The sequence below is a fragment of the Sturnira hondurensis genome, unplaced genomic scaffold (genome assembly GCF_014824575.4).
Source record: "Sturnira hondurensis isolate 20B ecotype Veracruz unplaced genomic scaffold, ASM1482457v3 Scaffold0021143, whole genome shotgun sequence".
NCBI lineage: Eukaryota > Metazoa > Chordata > Mammalia > Chiroptera > Phyllostomidae > Sturnira > Sturnira hondurensis.
In genome coordinates, this window is record NW_028093774.1 from 7,233,368 (window position 1) to 7,256,375 (window position 23,008).

Genomic DNA, 23,008 nt, shown 5'->3' on the forward strand with positions numbered 1-23,008 from the left:
CTCTGTCTCTCCTCTCTCTCAGGGTCTCTGGTCTTTTCTGCCCACCTTACCTGCTGACCTGTCCCCACATTAAAGTGAAGCCATCATGGGCCAGGGAGCTGCAGGGCCACGCGGACACTTTTCATGATGAGCGAGACTTTGCCCCAGGTGTCAGGGCTAGGCCAGGGACACAGCTAGGCCCAGGCTTGGAGGGACAGCAGGGTGAGGACATGACCATCTCTGCAGAAGCCCCAGGTGGCTTCTCCCAGCTCCAGGCTGCAGGGCCAGGAGAAGCCGAGAGAAGAAAGGAGCCAGCCCACCAAAGGAAGTGGGGACAAATGCCAGGGAGGGGACGCAGATGAATGCGCTCTTGCTTTTTGTCATGGCCTGTGGTCCCAACACCCTTGGGACACACACACACAGAGAAACACAGGGCTCTGGACTCCTCCCCTGCTCGAGGCTCGTTCAGTTGATCCTCAGTTCGTTAAGTCAGCCCTCTGAAGCTCCCAGGGCGGCTGCCGAGGGACAGTTCACCAGAGCTAGGGCATGTGACGGGCAAGGCTTGTCTGACTTTGAATTTCTACCAAAGTAGGGAACAGGTCACTTGGGATGCGACATGGGGCAGGAAAGAGAACCCCAGATTTTGGGGGGGGTGTCAGTCAGCCCTGAGTTCAAGCCTCGCTTTGGCTTCTATCTGGCTATGTGACCTTGGGCTAGTCAGCCACCTATTATGAGCTGAATTGTGTCCCTAAGTTCTTATGCTGAAGCCCTAACTCCAGGACCTTGGGGCGTGACTATGTGTGGAGACAGGGCCTTTAAAGAGTTAACTCAAGTTACATGAGGCCCTGTGAAGGGGACCCAGTCCAGCAGGGCTGGTGTCCTTCTAGGAAGAGGAAAAGACACCAGGGGTGCCCGGCACAGAGGAGGGGGCCGTGTGAGGGCCCAGTGTGAAGGTGGCCCTCTGCCAGCCAAGGAGAGGCCAGCTCACCAACAGCTGAGTTTCAGCCTCTCAGCCACCAGAACCTGGAGGACATCGGTTTCTGTTGTCGAAGCTGCCCGAGCCGACCAGTGCACCCCCTTTCTGAGCCTGCATGTCCTCATCCACAAACCCCTCCCCCAGGGGCTGTTGTGTGAGCCGAACGAAACAGTGCAGGGGAACTGCCCACAACTCCAGGCAGGCTCGAGGTCAGCGTGTGTCACGGCCCTGTCTGGTGGCCCTGGGTCAGCCCCCCCACGCTGGTCTCTCCTGATGATGGGTGGACCCCACTGGCCACAGGACAGTGTGCCTGGTGTGCACCCCTGCATATACAAGCACACACACGCTCACTCACATGGCATTCTGATAGTGGTCCTGGCCATCTCACAGACAGGCTGGTGCTGCGCCCTTCCTGGGGGCTTAACATAATGCTCAAGGGCTGGGCTGGTGCTCGATCCTCCCTCTGAATCCTGCCCCACCCAAACTTGGGCTCCATCTGGGTAAGGCTTGCTTGGGTAAAAGGGCGCCGCCCTGGAGGTCTCCACCAGTCTCAGGCCTTGCTGCAGGCAGCGGACACTTGGACAGCTGCCGTACAGCTCAGGGCTGTGGAGAGTACCAGAAGCTTGGGAGAGGGGAGGGCAACCTGGGAGCACAGCTGGCTGCCCTCAGCTTCTGGGTTTGCCCATTTCCTCATGTCTGTTACATAGACCCTGCCCTGCCACCCTGAAAAGTGCTCTGGGGCTGGCTGCTCCTGGAGTGGTCCCCACATCTCGCACAGGGCTGGCCTGCAGCCAGAGTCCCCCAGGTGTCCTCAGACTGGCCAACTGGGCTGGCCGATGCCCTGGAGTTTAATTCAGGTAGGGCAGCTGACCTCCTCTGGGCACTCAGCTCACTGCTACCCACTTGAACTTTGTTTCGTCCTCTGCTGTTCCTGGGGCCCTAGAAGAGTGTTGACATTACCAGCCACTCCAAAAATACGTATTTCTAATCAGTGCCGAGGACACAGACATGAATGGTGCAAACCCAGTGGAGAACATGGAAGTGTAACAGACAACTGCAATCAGATGGGGCATCTCTTGTGAGAGAGATGGACTATCTGGGTAGCCCAAGAAGTTGGAGAAGCCTTCCTGGAGGAGGTGGCCCTTGAAGGATGAATGGGAGTTTGACCAGGCAAAGGCTTTAGGGAATGGTATTGATTGCTGGGTTAGGTAGCAGTGGCAGGAAGGTGAGACTGTTTGGAAAACAATCCAGAGGTCAGAATGATGGGGACCAAGGTTGTTGGGGAGGTGGGAGATGACCAGGCAGAGGGTACACTGCAAAGTCTCAAAAGTGGGGTTCTCTTCTGAACCCCAGCTGGGAAGGGAGGTGGGCTGTTAATGGGCTGCCTGGCTGGCCTAGCAGAGCTTCAGAGCCTTGAAAGAAGGAGGTACCTGTTTAAAAGGACTTTTATTGAATTCTCTGCACACGGTGCCTCTTGCCACAGCCCTGGGGTGTCCACCAGGGGAAGGGCCCTGGCAGTGTTCTGGTCCTGGGTGGCCGAGGCTGGGCTCGCCCATGCAGCCATGGGACTGCCCCTGTTTGGTGGTCCCGGTGTGTGTCTCGCTGTGTCTGAAATCATTCAGAAGCTGCAGAAGGGACAGTGTTGGTGGCCAAGGGCAGGCTCTGGGACAGGGCCTGTCTCTTCATGTACACCCTGAGAGACTCCTGAGATCCTGGGCACATCGGACACCTCCCAGTGCCATCCTGGGGGTGCAGGGGAAATCCTCCAGGGGGGTGGCTGTGGCAGGCAGGGCAGAGGCTGTGTGTGAACCAGGGCCGGCTTGAGCCCTTGGTGCTGCAGCTGGCTGGAGAGTCCCTTCTCACTCTGAGCCTCAGTTTCCCTTTCTAACAACCTGGCTGCCTGGTGCTGTGGCCCTCCTTCAGGAAGCACACCTGGCCGCTGATTCTGGTCATTCTCACAGCTGTCCTGCCACAGTGGCCTCGGAATGCCCAGAAGGTTGCAGGCATGTATGACACGTGGGCATCCACGTTGAGAAAGTGTGTGGTCAGATGTAGGGCTCCTGCCTGCATGAGGGATGCAGCTGAGTGTGAGCGCGGCGGTGAGCAAGCGTGACCCCCGTTTGCCTGCTTCTCCACCCCGCCAGTCTCCGTAAACACTGCGTGGAGGGGCCGCAGGGGCCCGGGCCTCACAGGAAGTTGGGCTCCTGCACCACGAGACAGGGCGGGTCCCCGCTGCCCCCGCCGTCCAGGGGCCGGTACACGAAGTGGAAGTCACGCTTGGGCTCGCTCCGCAGCAGGTAGCCCTTGATGTGGTGCGGCAGCGCGTCGTCCGCCAGCTGGAAGCAGCGCCCGTCCACCAGCACGAAGAGCTTGTGGTCCTGGGGCTGCGCCACCTCGAACTTCTCGGCGCACTGTGCGCAGAGCGCTTCGGTCAGTGTGTCCGCCCGCGACGCCAGTGTCCGCGACTGGTGCTCGGGCTCCAGGTACGACACGCAGATGAAGTCCTGCAGGGTGAGATGGAAGGGCTGGTGTCACGGCGGGCCAACAGGCGTCCTGTCTCATCCCTGTCCCAGCGCTGGGAGCTTGGACAGGGACGAGGAGCTGAGTGGCCTTGGACAAGCCCTTTTCCCTCTCTGGGCTCCAGACCCCTCTCTGTCGAGAGATGGAACTGTGGGAGCGGTGGTGAGGCTGGAAGTCAGGGAACCTGCGGCTGGCCCTGCCGTGTGACCCAAAATGAGGAGGCCCTCCCCCCTCTGAGCCTCACCTCTCAGTGTGGCTGACCATTCTAAGTAGCTGTCTGGCAATGAGTGAGTGCGCCCCCTGGTGGTCAGTGCATGGGCTTGCTGTTGCTTCCTCGTGCCTGCAGTCCTGCCCCCAGGGGCAATACAGGACAGGAAGGGCAGAAAATGCGAGAATGGAGGTAGATCCCAGTCCCAGCATCTCAGGGTTCAGCTGGACTGCTAAGGCAGGCAGAAGAGTTCAGCTCTTAGGGCTGGAAGAGCCTGGGGTTGGGGAAAGCTGGAGGCTGGGGAGGCTCAGGAAGGATCTGCTGGGGCCAAGGGGCTTGGTGGAAGAAGGAAGGAGAGGTGGGGGGTTTAGGTGGGTGAGAGACGCAGGCAGGGCGAGAGATGCCTGTGGGGTTGGGGGGGGTGGCTCTCCTGTGCACATGCACCGCGGGGGCACATCCAGCTTCCTCTGCCAGCCTGGAGGGAGGATGTACAGCAGAAGGGTGGGCCTTCCCATCTCTGCCTGGCTTTGAATCTGCCCTGCTCACACTGGGTGCCCTTGACCTCCCTGAGCCTCCATTTCCTCCACTGTAAACTGGGACAACTCCAGCCTTGCACCACGGCTGTGAGGAAGCACAGAAAGCTAGCTCTGAGCCTGGAGGAGTCCCCTTTCCCCAAGCACCTCGAGGGCAGGCGAGAGGGGGTTTGTGTGGGCCACCCCCGTGGAAGGGTGGGAACAGCAGGGCCCTCTCAGGATGAGGATGATGATGGTGCTGGTGGCTACAGGGTGGCGAGTGCATATGAGGTGCCAGGCTCCGTAGGGACAGCTGCACCAGGATCGCCCGGAGGGGAAGCCCAGCTCACTCTCTTGGGCGTTAGTGCTGCCTGTTAGTGCTCTTCTTGTCCCCAGTTAGGCTGCCAAGGGCCCTTTCCACCTGCTGATGGCTGTCAGACTCTGGGCTTTCCCTCCTGGGGAGGAAGAGACTTAAGGACGGGGTGCAGCGAAGGCACAGGGTGGGGGCAGAGGGCAACAGAGCTGAGGGGCTCCCACGTCTCCAATGGGAGGCACTGATGCTGTGTGGCTTAGCACTGGGAACCCACAGGTGGAAGCAAGAAGTAAGGGGCACAGGGGTCAGGCTGGAACAGAGAGTGCCCATACCCAAGAGCTGGCCCCTGCCAGCCTGAGAGCCAGCTACTACACACGACCAAGACACCACTGATCAGAGGAGGGAGACACCCGCTTGGCAGCCTGGGACACGGACTGACAGAGCTTATCTGGTCCATGGCCCACCTGTGCTGACAGAGAAACTGAGTCCCAGAGAGGGGCAGGGATGACTCAGGGTCACACAGCTAGCTAGCACACAGCTGAGTCCAGACCTCAAGGCTTTTGCCTCCCAGGCCTTGTCTTTCCTCATTACAGATGGGCCGTCTTGAAAGCCAGGTCTGGGGTACAGGTCCGGTGCACTCTGGGTGCCGGGGAGGTGAGTCTGCATAGGTATTTACGTGTCTGGTTTGCTGCTCGGCTCCCTGTCCTAACTCCCTCCATTCAGCACACACCCCAGTCCCACTCTGCCCCAAGCCCTGGGCGTGGAACGCCCGAGAGGGGAGTCATGGGCACCCTGCCCCAGATGACAGCTTCTTCACACATGGACGGTTACGGTATGGTGGTACACGCTGTAATGGGAACGGGGAGAGTAGCCGTAGGAAGGACAGAGCAGGGCATCTAACTCAGCTCGTAGGGAATGGCAGACGGGGTGGGGGGGTCAGGGAAGACACTGAGAGTGGGCAAGCAGCAGCCAGAGAAGGAGAGATGGATCGGCATGGGCAGAGGCTGAGTGTGAGGGGGTGGGGGTGTGGGGGTGTGGGGGTGATGGGAGTGGAGGAGGAGCCGGGAGTCTGGCCACCAAGGGCTTAGGTACTGAGTTTGTGCAGAGAGAGGTGGGAGGGATGGGAAGCTGGATTGCAGGGGCAGGCTACAGCCACTGGGACCTTGGTGGCATTTGTCCAGGGACCCAGCGGCAGGGCTGTGGATCAGCTCGTGGGCTCCCTACAAGTGGGACTGGCACTACTTACGTCCACATCTCCACTCCTCGCAGGTTGCGGACACAGTAGGTGCTACGGAAGGCTGGATGAAAGTCTCATTCCCCCTACCTGGTCTTGTCCCCCAACTAGATCACGAGTGCGTGGTGATACTTTCCTAGGCCCCCCTCCCCTTCAAGTGGGAGCAGGACTGGGCACACACGGGCAGGCAGGAGCTGGTCTGCCACAGCGGCCAGTCAGTGTCCTGCTCTTGAGCCTGTGGCAGTGGGGATGACAGCGGGGACGACAGCGTCTGGGGCACGGTCTCCTCCCATCTGCCACCCCAGTCGTCACCTGCACGGAGGAGCGGGAGGCCCGGGCTTTGTTGAGCGTGCGCCTGCGCTCCCAGCGGTGGATGGAGTCCTGCACCTCCATGCTCAGCTGCCGGGTCACTGTTATCTTGTCGTAGTTCTTGATGTGCTCTAGGGCCCCGTAGGTGGTGGTCAGATAGTAGGAACCTGCGGGGACAAGGGTGTGCAGGCTGAACTAGGACCGTCTCACCCCACCTGTGAAGGGAAGGAGAGGGTTCCAGCTCGGCCCGCCCCGCCCACGGCTGCAAGCTCCACCCACCGCTGCTGCCTAGGACCCATCCGCAGAGCTTCCACCTGGGCCGAGCCCCCTGCCCGCCCACAGCCTCACGAGCTTCCCCAAGTCCAGCCCAAGCTGTCAGGCCCTGCTCACTGGCTCGCCTTTGAGAGGGAACTCTTGCTTATTTAGAAATGATGCTAAGAACTGATCATCCTTGGGTGGTTGGGAGACATGGGGGGTGGGGGCTGGGGGCAGGACAGGTGACTTCTCACTGTGTACACACACACACAAGTATATATGGCAATATATATACCCTATTATAAAAAATACTTTTTAAAAGATGTAGAGAAAATTTTAATTATGGTTACAAGATTTTAAAGATTTAAAGTACAAAAACTGAACCATTCATTTCTCCATTTCTTTTTACCTTCTAAATTAATTCACATGTATTCTGAGTATCTAATGTTCCCTAAAATAATTTAAACTTTGACATACTTCAGACTGCAAAACTTACATTAAGTTTTAAGACAGCCCTGGCTGGTGTGGCTCAGTGGACTGAGCACTGGCCTGTGAACCAAAGGGTGGCTGGTTCGGTTCCCAGTCAGGGCACATGCCTGGGTTGCAGGCCAGGTCCCCAGTAGGGGGTGTGTGAGAGGCAACCACACATTGATGTTTCTCTCCCTCTCATTCTCGCTCCCTTCCTCTCTCTCTAAAATAAATAAAATCTTTAAAAAAAAGATAAAAGACAATTTGCACAGATGCTTATGAGTTCACTCTCCTGTTTGTTAGAGGCTTTGGCTAACATGTTTGAGGAGTACTAGCCTTGCTGAGCCCCTCGCTTTAGAGAGGTCAGATGACTTCCGTGGGGTTCCCTCCCACTCGCCAGGCCTCTCCCCCGGCTCTCTCAACACCCCATCAATGATTTTTGATGTGAGGCCAATTCTCCCACAGACCCGTCCAAATCTCATCTTCTCTTTCTTCCTAACAAACTGAACACTACTTTTTAGGGGGTAAGTAACAACCTATTGAAAATGCCCCCTGCCCAGACTCCCTTGCAGCTAGGGTTAGAGGGCAGGAGACCCTGTTCTGGCTACTCAGATGTAAGTGGAAGTCCCTGGGTGGGGCTTCCAGGAAAACCTTGGAAAGGGGCAGACCCTGGGGTGGTGAGCACACAATATAATATGCAGATTATGCAGATGATGTACTACTATAGCATGGTACACCGGAAACTTATATAATTTTATTAACTAATGACACCCCAATAATTCAATTATGAATAAATAAGTGAATACATAAATAGTAGCTTCTATTCATTTTTTTTAAAGGAAAGGGCAGACTCAGTGATACGTCCCTTTGGGTTTTGCCCATTCCCTTCCTCCTGCCTGGCACACAGAAGTGAGCCCTGAGGAACAGCAGCTGTTCTGTGACCAGAGGTGACAGGCACAAAGACAAAGGCACACATCCTGGAGAACAAGGGAGGGAGCTGGGTCCCTGGTTTCCTCACAGCAGGGCTCAAAACCGGCCATCACTCTCAGCTGCACACCCACCACCTATCAGGGCAGGAGACAAGACAGCCCTCGCTCTGACCTGCACCCTTGATAGTTGCAATGTGAGCTATCTGCAGCTTAAAGCGCTCCCAGCTTGCGCTGGGTGAAGCTGCCCGCACATACCCACAGTCTCCAATGGGGAAGGGTCTCACCCTGGCTGAGTTGTTTTGGGGTAGGACGAAGGGGTGAACGGCTGCAGAGTTACACCCCCTTTCACAGCAATGGAGGAAAGAGACTGTGTTTTTGAAACAAGTGTGTCAAGGCCAGTACAGAGCATGGCTGGGTGCCCCTATCAGAGAAGGGCAGTGACCACTCACGGGTCTCCTTTCTCAGTGAAGCCTGTGGCCTGCGGGTGCCAGGAAGCCTTTCCTGGTGATGGCAGCCCTCGCTGCCCAGAAGTCCCTGTCCTATTGTTGGCATGTCTGGGGGACGGTCCTGTTCCCACTGGCAATCCTGTATCCCTGCCTAGGATTGGATGGCTGAGTGCAGTGCTCTGGTGGAGAACACGCAGCTTTGGAGTCAGAGCGTGGGATCTGTCTTTGCCCTTCAACAGCCAGCTGAAGGTCACCCTGCAACCTCAGGGAGTCTGTGTCCTCTCTACACTCCGTTTCCTCATCTGCAAACCCCACAATGGCCACGTGGAAGGTAAGTGAGACGACTACATGTAAAATGCAGTGCTTAGTGATGAGCAATGCGTGGTGGCTGGGTGACCTCAGGGAGGGGCTCTGGGGTCTCACTCTCACAGGACGGAGTGGGGAACTCCAAGCCCTGCAGCCCACTCCTCTTGCTCAGGTCCCACTTTTATCAGCCTGCAGTGCCCTCCCAGGCACCTTCCTTTGACTCGGGCCATGCAGTGCCACCGATGACCACTGGGTGGCAGGCGGACTCCTCCCACAGTGAGGTTTAAGACTGGTTCTCTTCCAGGAGAGTGTGTGGCCCATGAATGGGAAAAATTCACTGCCCCTATTGAGATGTTAGCCCAGCGTGGGCAGCCGTCAGCCAGCATGGAGAGTGAGCACCGGTGAATGAGTCCATGAGGGGGGTTCTGGGAGAGGGTTGGATTTTGAGCTCAGATGAACTGTGAAACATGAGAAGGCAGAGCCCAGCTGCCCGGCTCCTCGTGCCTCTGGCGACCTCTGCAGAACCCAAGAGTGGCCAGTTTGAACACCCCCAATCCAGCCCAATGCCTTCACTTTCTGGAGCGAGAGTGGTTAAGCGACTAGCCCAAGGTCTCCAGCCAATCACAGGAGAACCGGGACGGAAATCCAGCCTCCATGCCGCTCTTTTTACTACATCCTGTGTTACTTTTCCTCTCAGGTTTGAGCAACTGAAGTTCTCAAAGACTGGGGACCCCCCAAGGGCCTGCCTGGGTCCCAGCCACCTCTGAGCTCCTCAGAGGACCAAGGGCAGGGGCCAGCCAGCAGGGGCTCTGCCCCTGCTCCCGACAGGACCCTCTTTGCCCACACTCGAGGGCTTTGGCAACGGAGCACCCTATGTACCACCGCCCAGCAAGGACGTGAGGGTGAAGCCGGGGAAATCCAGTATCTGTCCCTCTGTCCTTGGCCCAGATGCCTCCAGATGCAGATTTGACAACTGGCAGACTTGAAGGGTGGGGACTCCTGCCCAGGCTGGGGCCCTCCAACTCATTCCACCACAGGAGGCCAACGCCTGTGAGGCCAGGGCTGTCCTGGGTGCTGTGACCTCTCACCCTGGCTATGGGACCAGGCACAGAGATGCAAGGAGACACCCTTGCCAAGTACCCCACCTCCTGGTGTGTGCGGTCTGGTGTGACGTTTGTCCCTGGGCCGACCCCCATGGGCAGCCTCTAACGATGCTGTGGGGGGAGGGGCAGGGCTCCTGGGAGGAGCGGCTCTGCCTGCCCAAATCTTTATTTCCAGCAAACACCCCAGCATTACTTTGAAATCTCCTCCCAGGGCTGAGGTTGGGGGGGGGGGGGGGCTCTGATTACTGTGTCTGAAAAAGGGCAGGCTTCAGGGCTGGGCCAGCGCCAGGTCAGGCACTGTTTATAAGACCTTTGTGTGTTTATCGCACTTTTGCTTGTGTCAGAAGCACACTGCAGCCCAGAACAGACCAGGCTGCTGGTAAAGGGCCACACCTTCCCCACGGGCTCCAGGAGCCGGGCGGGGGGGGGGGGGGCATGGCAGGATGGGGGTGGGGGGTGGGGCCGAGCCTGTCCCTGTCCTATGCCTGGCTTGGAGCCCCACTTAGTTTGCCCCTGAACAACTCCATCCTTCCTCTCTCCGACCCTGTGACAGCCTTTAACGGGGCATGTAAATGATTTCTTCCCAGAGAGATCAGCTAGGCATGCCCACTGTGGAAAGTTTGGAAAACAGAAAAACAGTAACAAAAGACTTTCAGGGACTCCTGTGGGCACCGGGGCTCTGCCCCGCCCTGTGGCCGTATCCCCAAAGTGGGCTTCCTGTCTTTTCAACATCCACAAGGGCTGGCCACCCGTGAAACTATCTCGTTTGCTCGTCTGTTTAGTCTGTTTGAGGTCTGACACCCCCCGCCCCAGAATGAGTCTCCGTGAGGAAAGGGACCTGCTGTACCTGGTGCATAGGAGGCGCTCAGGGAACACCTAGTGAGTGAGTGAGTGCATTCACGGCCTTAGCTCAGCACTTTTCTTGTTGATTTCTAAGAACCGTTTACAAGTTAAGGCTCTTAATTCTGGGCTTGATGATTTGTGGGAACACTTTTCCCTGGTTCATTGTTAGTATCTTATTTGATTTATGGTGATTTTTGACATGTAAAAGTTTTGACCTTCAGAGGTCACATGTGTGGTCGCCACCAGACCATAGCTATATTCCTGCTGAGAGTACTGGGGGGGGGGGGGGGGCTGCTGTACTTTTCAGGGGGCTTGTCCTAGGAAGTGGGGTACTCAGTGTTTGGGGCAGGAAGTCAATTCTCACATGCCCCTAAATGGGGGCTCCTTGCCTCCCACTCCTTTCTGTCCTTGCCCCACAGGCTGATGGAGCCTGGAGGAGACAGGTCAGTGTTGTCTGAGACCCCTGTTCAACCCCTCGGCCTTGAGGAACTGCTGAGTGCACGGTCAAGGTGGAGGAAACCCGGGAGGAAAGCCCACGAAGGCTGGAGGTGGAGGCCCCAAAGTGTGGGGCACAGAACGAGGCAGACCTTCATCTTCATGACACTATCAGCCTCACCTGTCTTGCCTTGCCCTTCAACCCAAGTGCCTGGCATTGGGCCTAGCACACAGCTGGGGCTCACGGAGCAGCTGCTAGATGAACAGACGAATGAGTGAGTGAGTGAGTGAGTGAGTGAGTGAATGGATGGGTGGGTGGGTGGATGGATGTACTGGGTGTCCGATAACCACTGCTGAAGAGACCTGACTTCTACTGAATTCCTACACCCTCGGGAAGACAGGGCATTCAACTGCAGGAAAATTTCAACTACAAAGGAGACAAGAATAGACCTAGAGGTGCCAGGGCACAAGCTGAAGTCGTATGTGGCAGTAAACTTCACGGCTTTACGCTCCTCTGAACTTCCAAGAAGTCACAGAACTGTCACTTAGAGACTGATACAAGCTAAAAATGCAAACAGATGCAAAGAGGGTTGGTTTGTCCTAAGAACCACAAAGCCTAAAAGGGCTGCTTAGGGCCTGAGAGTCTTGTTTCTCCCTTCGAGGCTGATATCTTAGAGCAGCGGTCCCCAGCCTTTTGGGCACCAGGGACTGGGTTTCCTGGAAGACAGTTTTTCCACGGACCAGTGTGGGGGTGGAGGAGATAGGAGGCGGAGCTCAGTCAATAAAGCAAACAGCGTCCACAGACCAGGAGGGGGGAGGTTGGGGACCCTCTTCTTAGAGGACAATTTGGGGCTCTCCTAGGGCTGATACGTGGGCTGGCTGCATCTATGGGACCCTCAGGGAGGGTGGCTGAGGTTGAGTGGGTGGGAGGAAGTGGTGGGAAGGAAGAAAGGGGAAGGAAAACTGAGGGTGGGTGGAGCAGACTACATCACTGCCATTTACTCATGCCACTAACCGCTACCCACTGAGACAGGACCTGGCCCAGGGCTGGGTGGGCAGCGGGGCTGGGAGTCTCTAGGGCCACCCCAGCCTAAGAACTGACCATCATGCCCTGGGCAGACTCCCTGTGGACACTGCCCACTTCAGTCTTATCTTTTACACTACTAGCAGCAGCTGTTTCACCTTTATCTGCCTGGTTCCTGTTCATTTTCCATGCTCAGCTCAGGCGTCACCTCCTCCAGGAAGTCCTCCCTGACTGCACAGCCTGGGTAATGTGCTCCCATACCTTCTGGGTTTCATACCATTTCAGCATATGTGAAGTAGCAGTCACATGGTCTCTTTACTGTCCCGGCTCCCCTGCTGGTCTGTGAGCTCCCCAGGAGAGGGTCTGTGTCGGGCCCTGGGTAATACCCCCAAAACTCACCGGAATCTGGCATCTAGGAGGTGCTTATTGGGCTGCCCAATGTTGCAGGGTCGGGGGTACAACTCACCCTCCCCCAGCTGCAGGGCGGGGTCCATGAGCTCCATCATGTACTCCACGTCTAGGAGCATCTCCGTGAGGTGGCTGCGGGCTAGCACGTACATGAGCACTGGCAGGAAGTCGTCTGCCCCATAGGGCTTTCCTGGGAGGAGGAAGGAGGCAGGAGGGGGTGAGTGCAAGGCTCCGTTCGAGGGGGGTTTCCTGTTCGGGGGAAGGGGATGATGGTTGGCTGGGTAGGGGGTGGTCGCCCCTGGAAGAGGAACATCCCTGCTTTCTTATGACTCTCAGGATGGGGGCACCCCTGGAATCAGGCTTCTTGGGGTAGCCTGTGACACAGTCTGGGTTTGGGAAGAAGGAACTGAGAAAGGTGCCCAGGGTAGGCAAGACCAGTCCCTTCCTCTTTCCCACTCTGCCCCGCAACACCACAAGCTGCTTGCTTGACGGTCAAGTTCACAACACACATACTCATGGACCCACCCAGAAGCACCGCCCTGTCTAATGCTGATGTCTTCCCGAAGGCTCCCTTCCCTTTTAACATCTCCCTGGGCACCTGCAAGATGGAAAGCGCCCCCTCAGAAATTCCACCGTCCGGCCTTCATTTGCTTTTAGGGTGTCCAACCCGCGGCTTGCAGGCCGCATGCGGCTCAGAATAGCTGCGAATGCAGCGCAACACAAAATCATACGTTTACTTAAAACATCATGAGATTTTTTTGTGATTACGCATCACAATGTATTTACTGTGTGGCCCAGGACGACCCTTTTTCCAGCGCGGCCCAGAGACGCTGGAAGGTTGGACACCCGTGGAAGCAGCGCCCCTCTCTGAGGGTTTCTTTTCAAGTGCACAGGCCTCTGAAAGGAAGACACACCCCCTCTGCCTTGAGGGGAGGTGCTCACAGGGCTCAGAGCCTCTAGGGGAAGAGAAGAGGGTGGAGGGGGGTACTTCACCCTTTGGCTCTGAAGACTGACCGTATGTATGGCCACATGAAGTCAAAGGCTGCATCTGGAGGGCAAGAATTCCTACAGGGACAGAGCCCTCCTGGAGCCCTCCAGCCGGTCCCTTAGCATGCCAGCACAGGTGCCCCGAGGGATACGAACGCTTGACTGCGCAGGCCTGCACATCGAGGAATGGCCACTGGGGTCCCCAACTCCCTTCTCCCCTCCTCTTACCAAAGGGAGGCCAGGGCTCAGGCAGAGGTCTCCAGACTCAGCTGGAACTACCAGGCTGGGGCACGGCCCCAGCAGGACCACCCGGGGCTGCTGCCCTTTGTGTCTCCAGGGAGATCGACAGTCAGTCCAAACACATGCCATGCAACCTATAGTTCTTTCAAAAAGTGTATTTCTCCTGTTTTACGTAGGATTTAGGTAACCATCCGGAAATAGATGATAAAGCTGTAAGGTCTAAATAAAAGTGTGAACATGGGGACAAACAAGAATGACAAGAGGCACTGTACAGCACAGAAACAATGAAAACGCAAACGAGCAAGAACTCACACAACAGCTCCCTTGGAGCCAGGCATTTGGCTTTGAGTTTCCTGGTGGCCAAAGTGAAAAGGAAAACACAACCACCTATATTCTTCTCATTGTCCCTGAGAAAATACACCTGTTTCTTGGGGGAACCAAATTATTTTCCTAACCCTCGGGGCAAAAATAAATGTTCACGCATGGCTTCATTTGGGAGACAAGACTGGTGGGCTCCCTCAACATACCCAGGGGTAGGTTTCACCGGTGACTGATTTCACTGCCTCAAGGCGCAGCTTTGAGGAGGAAGGCAAATCCCATAGTCTGACTGTGTGTGTTCGCATCCGTCCCTCATAGGGATGACATACAGTCGGTGTGGTTTTGCCCACTTTCTTGAAGAAGAGACTGAGGCTCTGAGAGCCGAAGTGCCTCTCCTACCTTGACCACACTCCTCAGGAAGTCACGAGAGGTACGGCGAGTGGTGCAGAGGTAGCCCTCTGGCCTCAGGCCCAGGGTCCGACCCCAGCGCTCCCACGCACTAGCTGTGATCCGTGGGAAGTTCCTCCTCTAACCTCCGCAAAGAGGTGGGAGCATGAGACAGAGGTTTGAGAGTTAAATGACATGGTGTCAGTGGTTGGTGCTTTGTCGAGCCCTCTGGGGGCCTGGGGCAAGAGGAAAAATATGTGCTCCTCCAACAGCTACTTATCAAAATACCCCCCACATGTGAACCAAGCGGCAGAAGTTAATGAACACTTACAACAAAAAACAATGGCTGTAGGCCGAACCCTGGGTTAACGATCTGTTTGCATGTGACCGTCAGCCCTTGTGAACTCACGTGGGCCTGGGACTCGCCAGTTGACTGGCAATGGCTGTTCCCGTTGTACTGAGCACCACCGGGGTCACAGAACAGACAATTCTCCGTCTGTACTTAAAGTGTTGGTCTCTGTTCACCATGGAGTTTTGTGCACTCGTTTTTATTTTTTAATTCTCACCTGAGGATATGTTGTTTGTTTTTACTGATTTTAGAGAGAGAAGGGGGGGAGAGAGAAACATGGATGTGAGAGAGAAACATCAATCGGTTGTCTCCTGACTGGTGCTGGAGCCCGCAACCCGGTATGTGCCTTGACCAGGGATCGAACCTGCAACCTTCTGGTGTACGGGACGACACTCCAACCAACTGAGCCACCTGGCCAGGGCTAATTTTAATTTTTAAAAATTTTGCATTATAATATTACTTAATATCTGACCCAGCAATTCTACTCCTAGTTACATACCTAAGAGAGCTGAAAACCTGTTCACACAAAGGCTTGTACACATGTTCCCAGCAACATCATTCATCAAAGCCCAATGGTGGAAACAGCTGAGTGAACAGACAGACTGTGGTCTATCCATACAATGGGGCCCTGCTGGGCAGTAAAGAGGAACAAACCACCGATCCATGCCAGGACACCAGTGAACCCTGAAATGATGCTGAGCAAAAGGAGCAAGTTGCAAAAGGCCACAGCTGTACCTGCTGTCTGTTTCCATTGATAGGAAGGGTCAGGAATAAGCAAGTCCGAGAGACAGACACAGGCTAGTGGCTGCCAGGCACTGGGGGTGGAGGGAAGGGGGAGTGACTACTAATGGGCACAGAGTTTCTTCTGGGGGCGATACAGATATTCTGGGATTAAAGTCGTTTGGTCATGCAACTGGTCACTAGAATCCACTGCACTGCATTTTATACATGTGTATATGTATATGCATATACATATGTAACATAACATATAGTACACATATATAAAATACACACAAACCCACATATGTACAATTTATCTTGACTGCTGAGTTTTTGGCAGTCCCTTCAATTTGGTCAAAGCCAGCCCTGCAGGCAGTGCCGAGGGCAGTGGCTGGCAGGCAAGTGCTTGGTAAGTGGCAGCCGTGACAAGTGGGCACTGGTGTAGGTCTGTGCACACAGGGAGACAAAGGGAGTGAGTCAGAGCTGGTCCCCGCCCTCAGGGCCCTCCCAGAATCAGGCCAGTGGCCGTGCCAGGAACTGACTTGGGGATCACAGACAATCACGCACAGAGAGTCTTGTGTTCTCTGGCTGCTCGGGTTCATTCTAGCCTGGAATGAGAGCCAGAGACCACTTTCCTCCCCTTCATTGGCCAGTCTCTCTTATGTTTATAGTGACAGACTGACTTTCAGCTGGGACACAGCCACCCATAAGAAAGACCGCATTTCTCAGCTTCCCTTGCAGCTAGGTGCAGCCTTAAGTCCAAGTTCTAGCTTGTGGGATTTGAGGAGGAAGAAATGTGTTCAGCTTTCAGGTCATGCCTTTCAAGGGGAGGAGCCTGTGGGCAGAGAAACCACTGGGGATGGTGGAATAACAAGACAGGAGCCTGGGTCTCTGAGTACCTTATAGGAGAGAGGTTTCAAAACCGCCTACACTGTACATGAGAGTGAAACAAATTCTGTTTTGTGTAAATCACTGGTGTGTGTGTGAACAGCAGTCTAAGCCACGTCCTAACTTCTACAGTGGAAAGTCCTCCCAGTTGGTGGTCAGAATAGTGAAGCCATGGCTCACTCATTCATTCATTCATTCACTCACCAAAGTTTTCTAATAGCCACCCTATACTTCAGATCTGATTTTTCTGTATTCCACTGTGGACCAGAGAGATTCAGGTTTAAAAAAAAGGGTATGAAAAAGCTTTGAAAAAAGGCAGGGGCTTGATGTTGAATTTCGCAGCCCCTGTGTTCCCACAGCCCTTGCGGGGTCTGGGTCGCACCCTGAGAAGCACAAGCCAGCACTGCCTCAGTGGGCTCTGAGGGGACATGCGTGTTTCCACGTTTCCACTTGCCCTTGTTTGGTCTTCCAGAGAAAGAGTGCCTGTGGCCTGCCTTCCTGGCCACACTCAGTTTCTACATCTGCAAAATGGGGCCAGCAACACGGGCCCGGATGGTCTTGCAGGGTTTTGAGAGAACAGAAGGAGAAAAAGAGTATGAGAGAGACTTGGAACCTATAAAGTGCTATGGAAAGCTGAGCTCTTCCTGACATCTGTGCTTGGTTTTCTCACGGGGCCCCAGGCGGAAGGGGTTGGTAACACACGGCACTGAAAGGCAGAGTCGGACCCACAGTGTGAGTCCCAGCACACTACTTCCTAGCTGTGTGACGTTGGGCCAATTGCTTTACCTCTATGAGCCTGCGTTTCTAGTCAAGGGCGAACTGGTACAGATAGCATGATATCCTGTGGGGTTCTGGTGAGAATTCTATGTAATGCTTTACATGGAGTGCTCTCACAATGCTCCCGAGAAACACCCACTAAAGAACGCCCACTCTTGCCCTGACTGGTAGGGCTCAGAGGGTTGGCATCATCCTGCAAAGTGAAAGGTGGCCGGTTCAATTCCCAGTCAGCACACGTGCCTGGGTTGTGGGTTCAGTCTCCAGTCCGGATGTGTATGAGAGGCAACCGATGGATGTTTCTCTCCCTCTCTTTCACCCACTCTTCCCCTCACTATAAAAACAAATAACCAAACTAACAAACAAAAACCCCACCCATTCTCCTTCCAGCTCTGTGAGTCTCTGACGTCATGTTTCAAGGCTCCCACACCTCCCATGCACAGAACTAGTCTGTTTTGGAGACTGCCTTCCTGTAAGCCTTTATAAGCCCAAGACATGACCGAATGGTTCCCAGGGGAAGATTATTTTGTTCCTGAAGTTGCTTTTCATGCTGATAATTCAATTATTTGAATCCTGGCATATATGAGACTCTTGTTTGACTTATGAGTTAGGGAACGCGGGGAGTCAGGCAGCAGAAGCCTTGGCTCTGCCTTTTGGCGTTTACGGAGGACTCGTGCATTGGGGAGAGCCGACTGAACTTCCACTCTGCCTCCAAGAACGTCATCTTCTGGGGGTATTACATTAATAACTTGCCAAGGAATGCACTCAGGCACATTAATTTGCTTTCGAGCAGTGTTTCTCCACTGGGGGAATTTTGCCCGAGGGGCCATTTGGCCATGTCTGGAGTCCTTTTTGGTTGTTACAGCTCGGGGGTGGTGCTACTGGCGCCGGGGCCTGGGATGCTGCTGCCCACCCTGCAGAGCGCAGGCCAGCCCTCCAGGTTCGGAATCACCCAGCCCCAGACCGTCTGAAGGGCCAACCCTCGAAGCCCTGCTTGACGGACAGTGGCTCTCAGCCAACAGGACGGTCCAGCTCGGGCCCTAGGTTTGAGGACTCAGCGATGGGGAAGGAGGCCCCCCAGATGTGGCTCTGTGCTCTGCGGGGATGGAAGGTCCTTTGCCCTTTTCTTTTTCTTCTCTTCTTGAGAATCTGGGCTGAGCCTCAGGACAGGCTTTGGGCCCCATCTCCTTGGTTCCCACCCCGGTGTGTACAGCCGCCCCACTGTAGGGGGCTTCCCGAGTCTGTGCCTCCACCTGCCCATGGGCACCTCTCCTCCATCTCCCTGGTACACAGAGCATGGCACAGTGCCAGGTGAGTGAATGAGTGAACGAACGAATGAATGAATGAGTAGATGTACAACTGCTGAGCTCCCAGCGAGGACTCACAGCCAGTGACCCGGCACCAACTGCAATGGGCCTCTGTAGAGAGTCTAGGAGTCCTTCCCCACCAGGGGCCAAGCCAAAGTGTGTACCATCTTTCTGGGGAAACCAGCCCTTGCTGGGACCTCCCCATTCTCATCAAGGAGCCCACTTTCCCCCCAAGTCTTGAATTGCAAGCCTGGGAGTCCCCCTTTTCTTCTGGGGCTCTCTGTCTCTGGTGGCCAGTCAGACCTGAGCCCAGGCGAGGTCTGGCTGCTCTCTGCAAGCACCCTTTGCTTTTCCCATCCCTGGGCCTGCCTTCCCAGCAGTCTCTGCGCTTTGGTCTACTCTGTCTGCTAGCTCACCTCTCGGAGAATACAGCTCTGCTCATGCCAGGTCTTTCCACAAGAACCGTCAATGGCTCTCCACTGCCTGGGGAGTCAGGTCTGGTCTCTTACCCTGACGTTCAAGGCCTTCTACAAACAGGTGCACAGTCACTGGTCCAGTATGACTGACCCTCTTTCCTCCAGCCACATTATCTCGTTGACGGCCTCGGAACAAGTCACCTGCACTCCTGCCCCTTGGTTTTTGCCACACTCACCCATCTGGCAAGCCCTCCTCTCTCCTTCCAAAGGCCCGTTCCTTCCATCTCCCACACGGCATCGACTTTCGTGTGGCCGCATGTTTTATAAACCTTACACTGACGAATTCCTCAGACAATTCTGTGAGCCATGCTGGATTCACTATGCCTACCCGACAGATGAGGAGAGTCAGTCCCCGACAAGTGAAGCTTCTTGCCTAAGGTCACAGGGCTGGGATGAGGTGAACCACAGCTTGAATCTAGTGTTTTGCACTCACAATCCCATGTTTCTGTCATTTTAACACCAGTCCTTCAAGTTCCACCTCCTCTGTGAAGCTCTCCTGGACTGTCCCAGCCACTGGTGGTGCTCACTCGACACTTACTTTGCACCTTCCAATGCAGAAGGACATTCTGCCTCCATCAGCCCCCGGATGTAACACTCCTCTGTGCTGAACCGGGGCCAGTCCCTGCACCCCACCAGCACCCTCACTCTACTGCACCCTCACTCCACTGCACCCTCACACGCACCGTCCCCTCTGCCGGGGCCCTTCCTCCTTTCCTTCACCAACCCCCATCCTCTCCCACATTCTCAAGCACAGCTGGCTGGTTCCCGCTCCAGCTCCCACATGCTTTGGCCACATCAGAGCCTGTCCCTTCCCTCGGCTGTGCGCTCCCCGAGGGCAGGGGTGGAAGCTGTGTGAGCTTGGGTAAGTTGCTTAACCACTCTGAGCCTCTGCCTCCATCCTCAGTCCCCACCACAGGGCTTGGGACACAGGACACGGACAGTGGACCTCACTGAGGCCTACGTGGTTCCCACCGGGCCCTGTTCTGTCCTGCCCAGGGTGGGGGCTGTGGTCAAGGACACTGGGATCTGCTGCCGGCCTCAGACTGGGGTTTGATGGGAAAGGCTTACCCACTGGTTCTCTGACGGAAAAAAAGGCCCGATGTGTAGTGCTTGCCAATTTCCAGAGCATAAATATTTCCACAGTGGCCCATTGCAGCTTCTACCAACATGAACCGACGTGGAGCGGGGAAGAGACGGACGCAGTTGGCCCTTGTGAGATAATATGAACCACCTTCTCACGTCAGTGGCCTTGGCTCCCTCAGGTCCAACCTCACTGTGAAGACACTGAGGCTCAGGGATGGGAGAAATTGGCTCCGAGCCCCACAGCTGGTCAGCAGTGGAGCGGGGACCAGAATCTGGGCCTCTCTGCCCAGTGTGGGTGACGGACGCCCACACAGGCTCACTGCCCTGGGAGCTGCTTGCAGACAAACACCAGCTTCAGGCAAGGTTGCCAGGCACCAGCTCCCGGCCGATATCCCAGGGGCAGTCAGGGCTGCACACTCCTTCCCGTGAAGCCAGGAGCCGAGGCCCAGTCTCAGCCCTGCGCCCAGTGCGGCCTTGGATAGCGCCACCGGGATGCTGGGCATGGTTGCAAAAAAAAAAAAAATCTCCTGTGATGGGAACGTCTGTCTTTCTTGACTCAGGGATCACATGCAGCTACTTGTGCCTCTGGGAGCCCTGCCGAGGCCTGCATCTCCCAGGGTTCCTGCGTTGAGTATTGCCACAGTCACAGCTGGTTTCTATCAGTAGGTGTTAGGGGAGCCGATCCCTTTTCGAAGGGCTGGTTTGGGGCCTTATGGTGTTTCCTCTGCTGGGAGCCTTGGGAGAAGGAAAGCTTTGAGGAAAATGAGCTGAAGCGTGAAGCACACAGGATGAAAAGGTCCCTAACTCTGCCACTTAACTAGCTGACTGATCTGGGGCCACTCACGCTGAGTCGCACTTTTCTTGTCTGAAAACGGGATAACGGTGAGGCTCACTCTGTCTGTTATATAGGGTTTTGGTGAGTGTTAAAAGGTATTTTTTAATACAGAGGTTGGCTTAGGCTGATTCACTGAGGCCCCTGAAGACGCCCAGCCTGCCTGTGCGCACTCTGAGTCTGCGTGGCTTCAGTCTCAGTTCTGCTGTGAGCTGCGCCACATCCCTGAGGAAATCACTCCCGCTCTTTGGGTTCCTCTTTAAAGAGCTCGGCCGCAAGCCAGCCTGCCAGCCAGCCAGCCAGCCACGCTGCTATGGGCTCAGAGACCTGAGGCCAAAAGTCCCAGCCTGCCTGGGAAGACATGAGGCCTGACGTGGGCCAGCCTCCTCTGAGATCATCTCTGTCCCCAGGACACTGGGACAGGCACGACAATGCAGCAGTTCAGCACAGGCCTTCACTCACCTGGACAAGTCCCAGGTCCACCACTCACCTGCCCAGGTATGCCCTGGAGCAGGCTGCTTAAGCTTGCTGAGCCTCGGCTTCCTCTGCCAGCGAAAGAGGATAACAAGGATCCACACCCCGTGGGTGGTTGTGAGGTGGGCTCCGTGAGACCGATGGGAAGTCATGAGTGTGATGGCTGCTGGGTTATTGGCCATGCTCTTGGGGCCTCCAGCGAGTTTCCTTCTCCCATTCGACCCCCAGCCTCTGCCCCACCCGAACAGCCACAGATGCTGAGCTCCCTGTGTGGCCTCCTCCAGGGAGGTGGAGGGCAATGGGCCTGAGGGACTTTGAGGCTCCAGGACCACCCCTTTTGCCCCCACATTCAACCGTGTGGCTGTTGGGTACCCGTCCCCCAGGGCCAGGGGCTCCATTTCCTGAGCACAGGGTGAGGACACAGACACTGAGGGAACGGAAGAAGGCAGCCTGTCTGCTCTCACTGCCTGCTGGGATGCTGCCTGCTCTTCCTCTATGTTGGAAGGAGGTTCTGTACATTCTTTTAGAAAGAATCCCACATTTGCAAACCCCACACTCCTCCAACCTTCCTCCCCCTCCCATCCAGGGAGGGATTCTTGGGCTGGACTCTTTCTCCCCAGTAGCAGGCCAGCTGTCTGGTCTCAGACACCGAAGAGGCGGGAATAATTTGCCTGTTGGTGTAATGGGACACACGATTCCAGAAGTCCTAGCTGGTCTCACCAAGCCTCATGACAACCATGAGAACCCCAGCTGCTCCTGGCTGCAGGGTGGAGGCCAGGTTTACCCAAAACCATCATGTCCGTGAACTCCCCACTTAGCCTAACTCAAGCCCGCAATGCACACTCGCTACTACCAGGGAGGATGCCCTTGGTCACGCATCAGGAATCCTGGGATCTGTTCCCAGGCTGGTTGCTCCGTGCAGTGATAAAAGCACACAAGCTTTGCAGTGAGAAAATTCTGGGCTTGAATCCTCATCCACCTGTATCATGAGCGTAAATAGCAACCACCTTTCTGGAAAAGACAGCCTGGCCAGTTAGCCCAGGCCTCGTGTTTCCAAGTTTAGCCCTTTGCCCTCTGTTCCAACAGGTCTCGCCAGCCCCCAGGCCCTGTATTTACCTCGTCTCAGGCGGGCTGGGTGGCCATGGGTTACTATTGCCAGCATGGTGCAAGGGGAGGGCTTCTTCCCTGGGATGAAGGGGCTGGGGCAGGGTGGGTGGGGGTGGGGGTGCGAAGGAAGGGCTGATTTCTGCTTTGAGTGGGTGGAGCCAGACGGGACCCGAGCTTGAGTTCTGCCCCCCATGGGGTCACTGGCAGCTCCCGGGCTGCTGGCCTGGGGACCACCCTGCAAGTGGCAAGCCACTGGGGCGTCCGGTAGGAGGGATGTGAGAAGTAAATGCTCAGGTGCAGGGCCTGGTCCTAAGAGGAATGAATGTCAATGTTGGGAGAACGGAAGAGTCGGTCGGGATCTGGCTGGAAATGCATAACCTCTCTCTCATCATGAGGAAACGTCTGATGAACAAAATGAGGACCTCCCATGTAAAACAAAAAATGGGGGGGGGCTGTGGCGAGAAACCTGTAATCCTTAAGAACACCGATGCCCTAAGCCACAAAGAGCGGCTGTGGAGGTGCCCACACTAAAGGAGGGGAAGGACGCGCGGCAACCAACCCTAAGACATGACCCTGGTCCGGAGCTGGAGAAGGAGATGCTAACAGGGGCCTTAGTAGATCAAGTGACAACCTGGAATACAGATGGTGGCGCAGGTAAAAATGCTGTATCAGTGTAGGCAGGCTACAGAAAACTGCTTTTCTTTTCTCCCTTCCGTCAAAATCAGCCATCGCCCCCCTGTTCCCTGCTGTCTGGTCTTCACCGAGCACATTCAGTGTCCGTTCTGAGGTTGCTGGCGA

General features: G+C 55.7%; 1 protein-coding gene across 1 annotated transcript in view; it reads right to left on the reverse strand.

The window, feature by feature from the left end:
• Positions 1 to 2,382: 2,382 nt before the first annotated feature.
• The window catches only part of RIN3 (Ras and Rab interactor 3), a 103,255-nt gene continuing 82,629 nt past the window's right edge, over positions 2,383 to 23,008 (reverse strand). Inside the window, exons 8-10 of the mRNA XM_037031718.1 lie at positions 12,327 to 12,458; positions 6,055 to 6,218; positions 2,383 to 3,459 (exon numbers count right to left, since the gene is read on the reverse strand). Of these exons, the coding sequence (XP_036887613.1) occupies positions 3,142 to 3,459; positions 6,055 to 6,218; positions 12,327 to 12,458 (614 nt within the window). The 3' untranslated portion in view covers positions 2,383 to 3,141. The remainder of the gene's footprint in view (positions 3,460 to 6,054; positions 6,219 to 12,326; positions 12,459 to 23,008) is intronic.